At 39.1% G+C, this 16,931-nt stretch overlaps 1 protein-coding gene and 1 long non-coding RNA gene across 2 annotated transcripts; one reads left to right on the forward strand and one right to left on the reverse strand.

Moving 5' to 3' along the window:
• The first annotated feature begins 1,959 nt into the window (after positions 1–1,959).
• On the forward strand, positions 1,960–12,241 carry naalad2 (N-acetylated alpha-linked acidic dipeptidase 2). The gene is made up of 20 exons (XM_005942790.3): positions 1,960–2,205; positions 2,766–2,871; positions 3,345–3,531; positions 4,556–4,657; positions 4,741–4,866; positions 5,068–5,148; positions 5,301–5,406; positions 6,129–6,222; positions 6,393–6,488; positions 6,948–7,033; positions 7,252–7,371; positions 7,451–7,533; positions 7,607–7,670; positions 7,759–7,826; positions 7,927–8,018; positions 9,354–9,444; positions 9,765–10,029; positions 10,137–10,218; positions 10,378–10,470; positions 11,847–12,241. The coding sequence occupies exons 1-20, from the start codon at positions 2,124–2,126 to the stop codon at positions 12,034–12,036; spliced, it is 2,214 nt and encodes a 737-aa protein (XP_005942852.1). The 5' UTR covers positions 1,960–2,123; the 3' UTR covers positions 12,037–12,241.
• Positions 12,242–12,585: 344 nt separating this feature from the next.
• On the reverse strand, positions 12,586–16,362 carry LOC106633661. Its single transcript, XR_001337028.2, has 4 exons — positions 14,702–16,362; positions 13,849–13,968; positions 13,686–13,748; positions 12,586–13,461 (listed from the first exon to the last, which is right to left on the reverse strand). It is a non-coding gene; the product is annotated as an uncharacterized LOC106633661 (long non-coding RNA).
• Between the last annotated feature and the right edge of the window lie 569 nt (positions 16,363–16,931).

Below are 16,931 nucleotides of genomic sequence, written 5' to 3' on the forward strand. Positions count from 1 at the left end.
CTCTTTCTTTTGTCTGATCTGAAGTGGGGTTGGTAGGTCGATAATAACCTGCCCGACTTTAAAGGACAATTATTTTATTTTAAAAAATTCCATTTAACTAAACCAAACACTTTAAAGTACAGACGAACAGTCTGGAAAAAAAATACACTGACAATTTTTTGAAGTAAACAACTAATGTGTTGTAGTCTTTATGACAATTTTAGCAGGCATGACGTTAACAGTGCAATTAATTGAAAAATAGTTATAGATTTTACGCTTTAGCACACACACAGAGCCATGTAGTGGAACTATAATAATAACTTTTATATTACCAAGAAATTATTAACACTGACTTATTAACGTATTAACTTATTAATGTGCTGTTTATGCAATAAGAAACCACTGAGATGAAGCTACTTCCGGCTGCTCCCTCTTCTTCACGAGGGGTAACAGGGGGTAGCTCTGCATGTTTGATTTGGCACCGGATGGCCTTCCTGACCCAACACCAAAGGACAGTTGACCACAGAGAAATTATTGCTAAAATTATAACTGTATAATCACTGTGAGAGATATTAGATGTTTGATTTGAATTTTTGCTAACAAACTAAGAATTGCTGTTTGGGGAGATGCATGTGAGAGTCCATGTTATTGTGATTATGACCTTTAGATCTCTGCATGGACAAACACCAGCATACATCAGAGAACATTTACACCCATAGGTCCCCAGAGGTCTCTGAGGTCATGTGATCAGGTCCTTGTGTATCATCCAAGGCTGAAAACTAAAGCAGACAGTGCTTTTGCAACAGTTGCTCCAAGACTCTGAAACTCCTTCTGAGCTTGGGGATCTTTGGGTTTGATGAACGCTTTCAAAAACAGATAAAAACTCTTTTTTTTTTTACTTTTTGTTTTTCAGTTTTTCAGCATTTTGTTGTGAAGCCCTTTGTGATGTTTTTCTTGAAATGTGTTATACAAATAAAACTTTCTTACTTACAGTTTATTAATTATACCTGAACAACAAGTTAAATTTAAAAAAAAATCAACATCTAAATGCCGATAATTAAATTTGATTCCCAGATAAACAGCTTGTTGAGGAGTCACTGTTGTGGTTTGTGAACTCCTCACATTCCTGAGGGCAGAGAGCCTCCTCCCCACTTCACGCTTCAGCCGACTGCATGAAAGAGCTATCCTATACACCACACAGCTGTTCACAGAGCCAGGAGGGGTCAAGCAGAGCAGAGCATGCAAGTCTTTGCTGTGGGAAAACATGCATGACTATCAATAGCAACAGACAGTGGTCTAATAGGAAATCATGAAATTTTAGCTGATATGGATCTTAAAGTAAATAAACTTGTGCTTAATAACCTGCTTCCCTCTGTAGGAGCTCGGCTCACATTTCAGCAATGTGTAGAAAAGGGATTAAAGCTATCATACCTTTGATTGTGTGACAGAAATGGGTTTCACTAACCTGATTTGTTAGATCCCTCCTTTCTAAATAAAAGCCTCTGTAGCTGGTGAAATGTGCATTTTATTTCTTTTATTTGAGATTAATTACATTTTTATTATTAAAAAGGCCAATATCAGACATTTCCAGGTTTGGTACTTTGATGGAGGTTATGAGAGAGCTCAGAAAGAGCATGCTGGGCTAAAGTTTGTTCAGCTGGATCAGTGTCTGCTGACTAGAAGTGTTCAGTGCCCTACAAATTTCCCCCATGACCGAAAGTGATTTAGTATCTGCTATTCCATTTTCACTCAGCCAACCTCTGCTTTTTTTCTCCACTAGTGTCATTAACCCCCACCCCCCACTAGGAAAACAGTATCCAGAGTGGCTATCTTGTTTTATACTGAGTAATAACTGAGTCAGCACTGGAACAGCCAAGGTGCACGGCACAGCAATCAGCTCACAGGCAAAGCCAAGCATTAATGACTAGTTTCTTCTTTGCATTCCTGTCCAAGTTTTCACTCACCGCCTCTTTCAGTCAGCCACCACACTCCCTCCCTCTCTGTGTATCACACTCCACCTCACTCTGCCATTCCCCCGCTGTGCACTTCTCAAACAAATTACTCTCTATCGCTATCTCTGCAAGCGTGCCCTGTGGAGTCAGTTGTGTCCGTGTGTGGAAAAGTTGGAGCTGTGCCGTTTTAAAATGAGGAAAGAGAGCAGGTGGATTCGGTGGATCAAGTGGATTGTGATTGTGACAGTTTTGTTCGTGCTGGGCTTCTGCATAGGTAAGCTCGTAAAGCCAACCCTAGCTTTATCTGTATACTGATTGATATTGCCTGCGTGCTTTTCTGTTCCTTTTTAATGAAGTCTCTAATGCTATTGGGGGAACAACAGCATAGCTGTCCTGGTATTAATGAAGAAACCAGTGAGAGTTAATTAAATGACTTAAATAAATACACTGCTTAAGGAGATAAAGCTTTTTTTTGTTTTGTTTTTGTGAATTTGTCTAAAATGATTAATGTGAACTGTTAAAGTACTTAGTGCCCTTCGTGATGGCACAGTTTGAAGAGCTTGAGTGTCACCATACTGACAGATTTCATGTCTTTGTGCTCACAGCAGGTTAACACTCACTCCATAAACCCAACGAACCTTACAATATAACATTGGCAACCTTTTGTCAAGCACCAATACAACCAGTATAGTCCATCTATAGCCTTCTATTTCCTCTTTAAACTAACAATTTTAAACACATAACAGTGTGTGTGGTAACAATTCGCTTCTTAAGAGAAGTGATGCCGTTACAACTCACTCAATGCTTGTTTGTGCTCTATTTGTCTATGTGTAGGCTGGTTTGCAAAGCCTTCAAACACACAAAACCACACGGATTCCAGCCATTACCTGAAGGATTTTTTGGAGGAAATGAAGGCAGATAAGATCAGAGAACATCTCAGGTAAAAAGTGATCACCAGTATACTAAATCTGTTGTGTAAATCTGTTTTGCAGTGGTCTCTGTTGACTTTTTGACCCCCTCTGCTCCAATGTTTGTAGTCGCACAGCAGTGCTAGTCATGGCGCTGACATCCCACTGACTCACCCAAATCTAACATGGTGTGCCAGGTGGTTTGTTGAGACCTCTGAGGACTCCAGCAAAGTGTACTGAAATCATGCTGGTTACTAAATACTTAGTTTTTTATTGTGAAGTCTAGTTTTGATACAAAGAACCTGAAGGTGAACTATAGCAACATGAACTGTTTTAGTTGAGTGAAAACATCTGGGCATGTGCATCATGTTGCGTTCAAGTGAAATCATGTATCAGCCTTGAATGCATGTAATAATTTTCTTTACATTTATTTTTTATGTATTCAGTTCAAGGTGCTATTCTTCACATAACAGTGCCACTGTAACCATCAGCATCCTCTCCACAGGAAATTTACACAACTCCCTCACCTGGCAGGCACAGAGCAGAACCTGAAGTATGCGGAGCAGATCATGAAAGAGTGGCAGATGTTTGGAATAGACTCAGTGGAGATGGTGCCGTATGATGTCCTCTTGTCCTATCCCAATGAGTCACAACCAAATTACATCTCAATTGTTGATCATCTTGGCAATGAGGTACAGTGTGCTGGAAAAATGTGTACTGAAAGTGCATGTTGATGCAACATTGATTCAAAAAGACAGCATGCAAATTGTTGTGCAAGCTTTCTTGTGTCTGGTGCAATATTTCTGTTTTTATAGCATTAGGATGGAAGTCATTGTCATTTCATTTCATAGTCTGTAAAACAACCATTTTCATGTCTTGTGTTCAGATAGTGGAACCACTTTGGATTTATTTGTACTTCACACAGTGGGACACATTTAGTGACACTAATCCATTTCACCACCTCAAGAATAAAAAGCCTCTTGTGATTTTCCCATGCATTTGAACATTCAGACCTCTTACTACTTCTCACTGTATCTGGAGAGGTAACAAAGTTGCTGACTGCATGTAGAAAAGACACACAGTAACATATTACTTCAACCCCCCCTCTCCTCTCCTCTCCTCCCCCACCCTTCTGATAGTCTTCACCACAGAAATGCAAGACTTACTTGTTTGAGTCCAAGGTCCTTTTAAGGTCTCGGTGTGAGATAAACCTCTGTGAGTGTCTGATAATGATACAACACAGAAAAACAGTATTGGTGCACTGTTGTATATCAGCTGGTTTGGATGCATTAAGGAGTTTAAAAGCAATCAGAGCAGCTAAATGTCTGAAGCCTGGAAATTATTTCAGGAAGTCAGATTGAGCTTGTACGACAGAGGTGCTTCACACCATAACAAGCAGGAGTCGTGTGGTCCTGTGCTCTATATACGTAAGGACCCAAAAGCGTCCAGTTTATACTGTCATCCTTTATTTTCTGCTGTTGGTGTATTTGCTTATGGTATACATCAAAGGGAGGCTTCTGCTTCTGTGTTGGTTAACTCTGCTCTTTTTTAGATGCTTTGCAATCTAGTCCAGACAACCATTGTCGTGTGTTTTTACTTTTTGACAAGATCAAAGCTGAGTTCACAGCTGACCAGCTTCTGATGGAAGCGAGGAAAGAGTTTCCTCAGCTGTTCTAATCTAGTTTAGTTCAGCCTCGTCTGTCTTTACTCTCTCAGGTTTTTAACACTTCCTTGGCTGAGCCGGTTCCACAGGGTTATGAAGATATTTCCAACATCGTACCTCCATACAGTGCTTTTTCTGCCAAAGGACAGCCTGAGGTAAACAAACATGTGTACACACGAACAATTATAATATTAAAACAGGCACCCGAGGCCTTTGCTTCTCCTTTGTTTCTCTTCAGGGGGACCTGGTGTATGTCAACTATGGTCGCACAGAAGACTTTTCTCAGTTACAAAGGGAGATGGGCATCAATGTGACAGGGAAGATTGTCATTGTCAGATATGGAAAAATATTCAGAGGCAATAAGGTAAGAAAAGTGTTTTCCTGGTAAATTTCAAAATATGCCAAAAATGTTTAAATTTTCATTCATCTTTAAGCAATTAATGCACTCTATCAGCGTCACATCAGTCATCTGATTATGTGATGACTGGTTGAGAACAAACATGACACTTTTTCTTCAAAATAACCCACAGCTCCCTCTCTGCCTCTCACCCTGTCTGTCTGCCAGGTGAAGAACGCCGTGTTAGCCGGAGCAAAAGGGATCATTATGTTCTCAGACCCAGCAGATTACTGGGCTGATGGAATCCAGGTGGGAATTTTAAAAAGCCACGATGCAGTGACAGTATCTACAAACAACTGCAATTAATTTGTGATTAACCTTTTCTTGAAATCACAGTCTGACCACTGGCACGACAGGACAAAAATGTAAGAATTAGCATTTTAGAATTTGTTTACTTGCAGCCCTACCCCGACGGCTGGAACCTACCTGGCAGAGGAGTTCAGAGAGGAAATGTTCTCAACCTGAATGGAGCAGGAGACCCGCTCACACCAGGGTACCCTGCTAAAGGTGGGCGCTGCCATGCACTAGAGTCTGTACTCTCATCATGAGCATGGATGTCACAGTAATTTGGGGCTTTTAATGATTTCTTTGAAGCACCTTTAATGACTTTAAAGAAGAAGAATTAGGTATACAAGTTTTAAGTGATCTTGAATTTTTCTCTAATTCACACAGTTACTCAAACTTTCACGTACAGGGTCAGAAGTATTTAATATATTAACTGTTGCGTAAGTTGGACCCTGACTAGAAACTTTTGGTAGCCATCAACAAGTTTCTGCCATATTTATGACTGGATAATTGACCACTCTCTTATCAGAATTGATCAAGTTCAGTTAAATTAGTTGTTTTTCTTGTATGGGCTATGCTTAAAGGCAGAGTCTGTGCCAAGAAATCAACCAATATCGAGCCAGAATTACACCAGAAAGTTGTTGATGGCCACCAAACGCATCTGGTTGAGGAACAACTTGCTAAGAAACATTTAACCAAATATTAGTGGGGATGTATATATACTTTTGACCCTATGTGTATAATTCGAGTTTATGATTAGATTAGATTAGAAAATCCAAGATATTTTAAAACTTGTGCACATAGTTCTTTTTTTGTTAACAGTTCAAAGAAATCATTCAAAGCCCCAAATTACCATAATATTTATGCCCATGAAGACTATAAGTAAACTTCTGACCACTATTCTACATAGAGTTTACCTAACAACATAGTTTCCTCTCCTGCAGAATACACCTACAGATTCAGCCCAGAGGATGGAGTAGGACTTCCCAACATCCCTGTGCATCCAATTGGCTTCCACGACGCTTTTCGTCTTCTGAAGTATGAATATTTTTTTTCCATTTCAAACACTTGGTAATAATGACCAATTTATTAGAGCATTGTTTTCACTTTCACTTCCATCTGGAGTTTAAGGTAACAATTGATACATTTGACTGGAGGCCCCTGGATGACATTGCTAGTGAATTTGTAAATAATTTTTCATGTTACAGTAACATGGGAGGAGAGATTCCACCCAACAATTGGAAGGGAGCTCTGAACGTCTCCTATAGGATTGGCCCAGGCTTTACAGATGAATTTAAGAGCCAGTAAGTTCTTGTCTAAAGCTTAAATCCTTCACATTTTCATACTAAACCCCTTTCCTCTCCCACTGGCTGTTCTTCCTCTGCCACTTCAGTCCAGTCTCCAGTCTGTTTTTAGTGTTTGTCTCTTCTTTTTGTTGCTCTTGTTCACATTCTGTGACCCAGTGGCATCAAGCCAACTGAAATACAATGGAGGCCTTTGTACCGCCTGTGTGTGAGAGACATAACTAAATGCGCACAACAAATCAAATCAGCTGTTCCTAGCAGACCTAAATTTTGAGCTGCAGTTTAAAGTTGTTCATTATAAAACAAACTTAAATAATAGCATTTTGTGTGTGTTGAAATTTATACCCCAGGCATGATCCCCAGGTTTTTGCACCAGTCATTTCCTGTTAAATTATTTTGGTCTGTTTGTGTCTTAATACCTTTGCATGTATCACTCATTCCTCAATCTGCCTCTCTCAGGAAGGTGCGTATGAACATCCACACTAACAACCAGGTAACCAGAATCTACAACGTCATTGGAAAGATTAGAGGAGCTCAGGAGCCAGGTACCAGAAACCCTTCATTCTGCATCACACAATTAGCATTGACGTGCAGACCGCAGCATGGATACACAAACAGATTCGATGTCTGCATACAGTACGATATATAGGAATGAAAATACAGCTTGACGTTTGTTTGTCTGTTCAGAGACATTAAAACAGTAACTTAGTGTCTTTTTTATTTAACATCTCTTGCTACATGTGCTGTTGGTGGGTTTGTGTAGACAGGTATGTGATTCTCGGAGGGCACCGCGATGCCTGGGTGTTTGGAGGAATCGATCCCATGTCTGGCGCAGCAGTGGTCCATGAAACTGTCAGGAGTGCTGGCAGGCTGCTAAGTACAGGTATGATTTTCCCAGTGAGTGAATGAAATAATTACTGTATTAATACTCAGGATTCATTGACATCTGTTTGTGTGTGTAGGCTGGAGGCCAAGGAGGACTATAATATTTGCCAGCTGGGATGCAGAGGAGTTTGGACTGCTGGGATCTACAGAATGGGCAGAGGTACCGTATATGCAAATGTACACACACTATATTTAAAACACACAGAATTATCTCACTTCACCCTTCTCGTCAGGATAATGCCAGGCTTCTGCAGGAGAGAGCTGTGGCCTACATCAATGCAGACTCTGCAATAGAGGGTGAGAATGCTTTTCTGTTGAAAAAATGACTTAGTGCCAGGTTGTTTCTGGTTTTATTTGTATGTGTAAATGTCTTTTTAAACTCCAGGTATGTACACTCTGAGGGTTGACTGCACTCCATCACTGCATACTTTGGTGTATGACATCACGAAGCAGGTGGACAGATTTAAACTACCACAGATCTGAGTATATGATGCTTGTCCAAGCATCTTCTTCTGTCGACCCTGAGGTCATCTGTTTTCATGTTTTGGAGCAGATACCCAGTCCAGAAGAAGGAGAAGAGGGAGTATCTCTGTATAAGAGCTGGCATAAGAGGGACAACTGGACAAATGACCGTGATGCACCCAGGTAGAAAGCTACAAAGTTAGACAAAATAGGATAATAAGCATTATTATTAATAAGCAACAGTAAAAAATGTCGCCATTTGGGCACATTGTGTAAGACGCACTAACTGGCCAGAACAGGTATAGCAAATAAATGCATTTAGGCATGTAGACAACCTTCCAAAGCTTAAGTAACTTTGAATGTGGTGTGTTTGTTGGTGTCAGATGGGCTGGTCTGAGTATTTCAGAAACTGCTGATATACTGGGATTTTCCCACACAACCATCTCTAGGGTTTACAGAGGATGGTCCCAAAAAGAGAAAATATGTACTGGGCAGCAGTTCTCTGGGAGAAAGTGCCTTGTTGATTGCAGGGATCAGAGGCGAATGACTGCTTCCAGCTGACAGGAAGGCTACAGTTACTCAGAGCACCATTTTTTACAACCAAGGTATGCACAAGATTCACAATAAATGAATTCTTAATAAAGAAGATGGTCTACGGCAGCAGAAGACCACACCAGATGTGAGTCATGTTAGCTAACAACATGGGGTCACCAAAACTGGACAGTAGAAGATTGGAAGAATGTTTGCTGGTCAGATGAGTCTAAATTTGGCTGTTTGGATGGATGGTAGGGTCAGAAGTTGGTATTAAAAACATGAAATCATGGCTCGATCTGGCCTTATGTGAACATTTCAGGCTGGTGATGATGTAATTATGTGGGGGACATTATTTTTCGCTTTGGGCTCTTCAGTACCAACAGAGCATCGTTTAAACACCACAGTCTACCTGAGTATTGTTTCTGATCATGCTAATAAAAAAGGGATTCTGACGGTTGATTCCAGAAAGATAACACTCCATGTTAGAAAGCAACTTTTTCTGAAGACAGAAGGTCAAACTGAGTACTTTGCAAAGTGTACCTTATAAAATGTCCAACGAGTGCATATGCATTCTACTTAAAAGCCGTATCTATTCAGTCTAGTCTTTTAGTGTTTGTAAGTTAGCTTTAACCTCCTAGGACCACATATGTGGACATCACATTTTTGGTTGTCTAGACCAAAATACTAAATTTTGCAGTACAAGGGCCTGATATCCATTTACGAGGACATTATGCTGCTTCTGTTTTATCAAAATTTAAAACAAATATCCTCATATGTGGCTCTCATTTTTCTTAGAAACAAAAATCAGGTTAAAAAAATCTGCTGATTCTTTGTTTTTACATACATTGGGTCCCAATATGCCCAAATTTAAATAAAAAAAGCATGCCATGGAAGAGTTTGGGTCTTAGGAGGTTAAGTTAAATTTTGAATATGAGGCGTCTCACTCATTTTTCATTTATATGGCTCAATCCTGGTGTTTCGTAGGATCAGTAAACTTGGGTCAGGCAGTGATTTCGAGGCCTATTTTATCCGTCTGGGAATTGCTTCAGGCAGAGCTCGATACACCAAGAACACGGTGAGACATGCTGCACTCCCACATTTATCCATATAGTTATTTGTTTTTACCACAATTAAGGTATATGGCTATGTGCTTTTGCTGTATTCATAGTGTAAGCGTTTGTATATTCAGAGTTCTTTATATTTGCATTTTTATTTTCTACTACAATGTAAATCTACTGTGTTTTATTCAAGATCGATGTTATTGAAAGTTTGGCTTTACCAAAGGGTGGAGTATCTTAGTGAGAATAAGAGGTGACTGAAGGGTCTTTATTGTAGAGGTTAAGTAACTGTGAGCAAGCATGGACTCATGGTGAAGTATTTTATGTGTCTATTCAGAAAACAGAGCGCTACAGTAGCTATCCAGTCTATCACAGTGTGTATGAAACCTTCGAGATCGTGGAGAAGTTCTACGACCCCTCGTTTAAGAGGCTTCAGGCGGTGGCCCAGGTGAGAGGTGCACTCATCTTCCTGTTGGCTGACTCCCAGCTGCTCCCTCTGGATGTTAATGAGTATGCAGATTCACTGAGGAAATATGCACAGAGCATAGCACAGCTGGCCCAGAAGAACTTAGTGGAAATGGAGACGTATAAGGTGTCATTTGGTGAGTTATGGTCACTGTTAATACAATAATGTCATGACCCAAAGATTGCAGAAGTGCTGTCACAGTATATGTGGTGCACACTTTTTAATTGTATCTATTTTCTCTAGATTCCCTCTTTTCTGCAGTCGAGAACTTCACTGTTGCAGCCAGGGATTTCCACCAGCGCCTTCAGACTCTCAACAAAGCGGAGTACGAATTGTGTTTAACGTGTTAAAAGTTTCAGGCGTCTTAAACAAAAGCTTCACTATACTTATGTTTCTACTGTATACATTCCTTGAAATGTGTCTTGAGACTTGACATGTAGTGAAATTCAGATGGAGGTGTAATAGTATTTTTTTGTATGTGCAGTCCTCTTCAGCTACGAATCATGAATGATCAGCTTATGTACTTGGAGAGAGCCTTTATAGACCCTCTGGGCTTACCTGGCAGACCTTTCTACAGGTTAGTTTCTCACAAACACACAAAAAACATTTTTCTATTTTTTTTGCATTGTTTTACAGCTACACCTCAGTATACTGCCCATTAGTTAGCAGCATGGACTGAGTTAGCATTATTATGAGCAGTAAGATTGATCTAGATTAATTCATTTTTTTTAAATTTCACAAATTTTGCAAAACATGTCTGTAGCGTTGTATTATTCTTTGAGAATACCTGGGCAGGTGGAGGCAATGCTCTGGAGAGGAGAGGAATGATGGGGAAGATTTAAGCATGTAGTGAAAGAGGACATGCAGTGAGGTGGTGTGACAGATGAGGATACTAGAGATGGAGGCAGAAGGAGGCAGATGATCTGCTGTTGTCACCCCTAAAGGGAGCAGCCAAAAGAAGATTTCTTAAAACTAATACATCACAAAGCAGTAGTCTATGCAGTAGCAACGTTTTTAAATTGCAGCTTCTCAAGATTGAGCAGCCTTGTTAGTGTTGTCACCACCTTACTGTGGCTGCTTAGAACAGAATGATTTATTTCTTTGGTTTACATTTACAAGGCATAACATGTGAAACTACGAAGCATTAAATTGAGAAAACAGCTATTATGAGAAAAGAGTAACAGTCATTGCATCTCATTGGGCTTTCTGGGATGTCCACTTCACCCTCTATTTCTGTGAATTTAAACATAGTGCAGCTCAGCTCTATGGTTTACCGATCCAGTCTCAAAGTACACTTTGGGATGGGCTCCTATGTCATATGAGTCACCAATAAAACACTTGTGCTACTGGGTACCTCACAAGACAGATAATCTTTAAAACTGCTTCGTCTGTGGTCCTTGTCACTGAATATATTCTGTATCTATGCTGTACATTAGAAAACTTTACTCTTTTCTAAATGTGATATTTTAAACCCAAGACTAGCCAAGTTTACCTTGGTTTAGTCATCCTATGTGTGCATTTAACAGTAAAAAGAAAATGCTAAATGGCACAAATACTGTGTAGTAGTTTCTAGATTTTTTAGAAGTATTTATAAATTCTGTCATGTGATGTTTTCGTGCAGACAGCTGTCACTCTTTTTATAAACATTCATAATTATATTTTAATAATTACACGATAACTACAGTGTCCTTCAGACTCTTGGCTCCTGAAACAAATTTTAAATATTATTTTGATCCTTTTAAACTGTATGCATGACTGCTTCTCAGATTTATACATTTGAAAACACAGCTGACTGTGAGAGGCAGTAGATGTCAAGACTCTTGTCCTCTTTACTTGTTCCCACTCTTGAACTTCTTTTTTTCAAAAATAGCACACATGTATTTCTCTTGAAATACCAGTGAGTGCATTCCCCTAACGATACACTTCCATTTAATTCATCTGTTCTATTTTCAGGCATGTGATTTTTGCTCCCAGCAGCCACAATAAATATGCAGGGGAGTCTTTCCCTGGGATCTATGATGCTTTATTTGACATTCAGAACTCAGCTGACCCAGCAAAGGCCTGGGAGGAAGTCAAGTGTCAGATCAGCATAGCAGCTTTCACTGTCCACGCTGCTGCCATGACCCTCACACCGCCTGCATGAAGACAATATAAAAATGTGTAATTAATTTGACAATTATAAGATCTCCAGTTCAACACACATGGGAATCCATGTTTATCTGGATGTTTTCCAGAACACCTAGACCTGCAGAACAATGTGAAATGCTTCATCAAAGCTTGAGAAATCTTTGTACTTTTTCAGGTTTCTGTTTTATGATGTGGCTCCACAAATAAATCTGTTTTTTTTATGTTTTGTAATAATATTTGTGATTACAAGTCCACTCAACTCTTCACATGTGGGCTCAAAGATCACTGATTTTAGTTATGCACGCAGATTTTTTTGACAAATTTACTCAAATGAAAGGTACACAGCAAAGTTTATTGCATGATAAAATGATCTCATGTTGTGGAAACACTGTCAAACATTTATCCTATGTTTAAAACGCTGAGCTGTCAAAGTTATGACATACAAGGGATGACATTACGAGGCAATGAAGCCCAGACATTCGAACAACAGTTGTTTAAAAAAAAAAAAAAGCTTAAGTGACAATCAGGAAAAGTTACAGTGTAAAGGCAAAAATATGACAATAATTTCACAAATAATAATATAAAATATAATCCATACAGTTAGGGTGAATAAATCTGATACTGTGTTAACTGGAAACAACATTGGTGTTCTTACACTCATAAATATCTTTTGTGACTTCTTTGTGTGATTTTTGTATAAGGACACCTAAAGAGAATGCACAGAAATAACACATGAATTCCATATTGTGGAGGCTGACAACAACACATACTCATTAGAGAAAAATGTCTTGATGCATGCTCAATCATCCAGGTAAGGAAATCCGGTGGGAGAAACATTTTGAGTCACTTATCCAAGTGACTTGATAAGTGACTTATCAAGTCACTTGGATAAGTTTCGAGTCACTTATCCAAGTGACTTGAAATGTTTCTGCCACTGAAAACGCTAAATCCAGATGAACAGAATCAATCTTTTTGGGATTAGAGAAAAATATCAAAGAGATAACTTAAGACTAAAATTGATTCATCCATGTGGCTAGATAAATAAGCTGCCTAACCACAGTTATATCCCTTAAGCCTTGATTAAAGCTACAGTACATTGCCAGTGTTAGTGCAAGGTTTGAGGTTTCATCTGTTTACTTTTAATAAAAGGTCTGACATTAAACATTTGATTTAAAAGGAAGTCAAGTGAAAGAAATTAGATTTGCCACAGTGACACTACTGAAGGGAAGGATAGACACACAGGCGACAAAAGACTAAACAGGGGAACAAGCTGGAAGTGAGCTCTGAGTGTCCTATGTGTGATTGGTGTCCTCCTGTTCCTGATTCTGTGGCAGGGAGGGCAGGTCCAGACGGGCCCATGTGATTGGTTCAGCCTTCTTAAGAGACACCTCCATCTTAGAAGCCAACAGGTTCACCGCACTGTTTTTTTTACCTCCACAGCCTGATAGGATCAAGAAAAGGGATGGCGTTTTAGATTTTTAATTCTATTTTATATCGTTACTACCACTGGAGGGCGCCAAATGTGTAACTTTCCAAAAACATGTGCTGCTATATTAATATTAATCATTTAACAATAGTCAAAGTAAAATCAACAGTGATCATGCAATACAGCTTAATATTAAAGCACAAACAAAGTTTATAATGAAACACAAGGTGGTCACTTACCCCCCATAAAATGATCTTCTGTTCAAACTCTTTATCTCCTTCAAACATTACATGAATGTTCACCTGGGACAATCAGAGAATTACTTATTACCAACATTAGTCATAATTAGAGATATGATGGGGTGTATATGTGAGAGGTAGAACATGTCTTTGTGGTTTCTACCGTGGTGCTGTTGGCCTCGACATAACTGAGCTCTGGCAAGGAGTTCTTTGCATAGATGGAGATGATAACTTGACTGCCGGTCTGGTGCCAGTCAAATCTACATGGCATCACCGTCGTCCCCTGGAGATAGAGAGAGTCAGAGAAAGACAAGATGATGATCATCAGGAAACTATAACATTTGTTAACTTGAAAAATTTGCATTTCCTGCGAAAATGCAGTGTGGATGCTTTAAGCTGAAGCTGTCTGCAAAAACTAGCTGAAAAGTTGTACCTCTGGTGCAAATTACTGACCTCTGTCATCATTTTAAGTGGGGGAACTTGCACAATCGGTGGCTGACTAAATACTTTTTTGCCCCACTGTATGTGGATGCCAGGTCCTAGGAGGTTAAAGATGGGATATTTCCTTAGTGGGTGTTTTGATAATAGTGTTGCAGCTGATCGGATACCTACTAAGGCCACAGCACATGATCAACACTTACACTGTCAAAATTCATGGAGTCATTGTGCACCATCATTCCCCCTTTTGAGATCAAAGTCTCATTATAGGATAGGGGCCATCAAAATGTTATATTGATTTTAAGTTAGCCTTCCCTCACAGGGGCCAAGTCAAATAATAGAAGCAAAATATTCTATAGCAGCTATTTGCTGTTACAAAAAAAAAACAAAACACAAAAACAAACAGAAACCATCAACTTAGTCATTCAATTATTTATACAGAGCCACATCTGACCAAGAATAAATCAATTCTGTTGAAATTTCAAATTTGAATCATAGTTTTGAAAGAGGTGAACTATGTTCACCTATGATGCAGAAAAGAAATCATAATCATACAATCAGAAGAGAAGGTTTTCTACTTGATTTAGTGATTCAGCCTCGCTGATTGCTCCTGATCCACAGCAGACTGCAAAGCCATCACTGTCTCTGTGGATGAAACAAATGAATGTAAAGCACACCAAAGTAAATCCTTTCTTAATCCTTTGTCAGGCTATACATTTAATTTTGACAAAACAAGATGACTGTTTGGCATCTATGCATTTGTTTTGTTTTTTGTTTTGTTTTTTTAAAAATGCACTTAAAAAAATGAAAGAAAACAAAACATGAACTTGGCCGATGTAACCCACTGTCTCGTTTTTAAATCCTCAATACAAGCCATTTTCTCCATCACCATCTTGGTCTTTTAAAAATCAGATATCATGAAAAGGGCAGATTGGACCGTCAAACTGCATGCTCATTGGCAAACTACTTGAAACAATCCTCCATTTCTGACCATTACTTAATCATTTTTCTCCCAATCTCACCCTGAAAATAATGACTAAATACAGCAGGAAAGTGTTTAGAGAGGTCACATTTGGAAACTGTTTTTCTTTCTATAGTAACAAAATTCTTTTTACAAGCCCTAGGTATTGCCCCCTGGTGGCCATTAAAAAGAATAGAAATTTAAGACAGAGTCTACACCTTTATTTAACCCTTTGACTGCCTCACCAAGAAAAATACAATGAAAAAATTATTTGTTCATATTTTCTATTCCTTTAGGTCAATAATGATCACAATCCAAAAATTTTTTTTATACACACCTTATAGTTTTTTAAATATTACCCTCTACCAAACGGTTGAGATGTCACTCTATGGTACCACTACATAAAGTTCTACAGACATAACTAGTAGAAAAAAGTAAAGGTTATACTCATTTTGCAAAACAATAACTACCCAATTTTGTGTTTGACCCACTTTATTGTGGTAGTAAAACATCAAACATTGTTGGATTCCATTTCAACAGTGGGCGTTATAATAACAAACCACAAAATGTATAAAACACAAAAATATTGTAAATTTGATCAAAAACTTGATCTGCAATTACCAAAAATTCATAAACATACAAATTCACTTTTGACCTGTTGTTAACATAAACTTTTCACTGTAGTGTTGGAACAGCACTAACATTTTTTATTTTATTTTCCAGAAAATTCTGGTGGTATATTATTTACCATTGCCATTTTGCACTGAAAATTTTGAGAACACACTGAAACAGTTCTGGCTCTTTTCTTTTGCCGTTCAGGCAACTTTACCAATACCCCTTGATGATTAGATCTTCTGGTGGTACACGGCAAAGCATTCCTGACTGGCATTCAAGCACAAGAAAACATTGCATTATTGGCATTTCCATCTTGAGACGCCCTTTGGACAGTAATTGCATCGGCCTCGCTTGTCACAGTGAAGTGGCCAATGCCCAAAGCAGTCATATCGCACATCTCGCTGTGGTTGTGAGGGTCTTGGGGTGTATCCTTTCTTTGGTGGTGGTGGAGAGCTGGATGATGGTTGGCCAACTTTGGATGCTGGCTTGTTGACTTGTTTCAAGCTATGCGCAACTGCTAGGTGGAATCTTTTGAGTGTGATTGGTTTCTGGTTTAGTTGTCCACATTCCTTCTTGTAGACCAGCCAGGAATTTGCAATGGACAGATCAAGCATGTAACCAAAGAGTGGCAGGTACCATCTTGTAGACTTGGCTGGGGTCTTGTACAGGTGTACCAGCATGTCAGAGCGATCTATCCCTCCCATATGCTCATTGTATGCAGGGATGAGTGATGGGCATGGCATCATAACTTTCGCCTTGGACTCTTTGCTCCAGCAATCCAGGATTGCCAGAAAATCTTCAATTTCCTTAGGGCTAGTCTTGATTGTGTCCCCCAACTCTTGAGCAGAATACAGATTGGTATGATAGGCAATATGATCAATCATTTCATCAGTGAAGAGCATTTTGAAGTACTGGAATGGGGACTGTAGGGCGTCAGGGGTTTCAAAACTTGCATCTGGAACTTGAAATTCTTCAATGTCCTCATGCTTCCAGATTCTTCTTGTGTCTTTTTTTGGGACTAAAGAGGAAGATGGGTCTAATGTATCCTCTGCTTCATCCAAGGGAACTGTTTTTAGGATAGGTTTCCCTTTTTTGCTCATTTTACGCGAAAGTTTATTAGATCTACTTATTGAAGGAGCATCTTCATCCAGGGAAACATCAAAGCAGCTTTCATCACTATCATCTGCAAAATTGGGTTGAAAATCTGGATCCTCTATTGGGTCATCATCACT

Source organism: Haplochromis burtoni, unplaced genomic scaffold (genome assembly GCF_018398535.1).
Source record: "Haplochromis burtoni strain Fernald_Lab_line unplaced genomic scaffold, NCSU_Asbu1 Contig_346, whole genome shotgun sequence".
NCBI classification, from domain to species: domain Eukaryota; kingdom Metazoa; phylum Chordata; class Actinopteri; order Cichliformes; family Cichlidae; genus Haplochromis; species Haplochromis burtoni.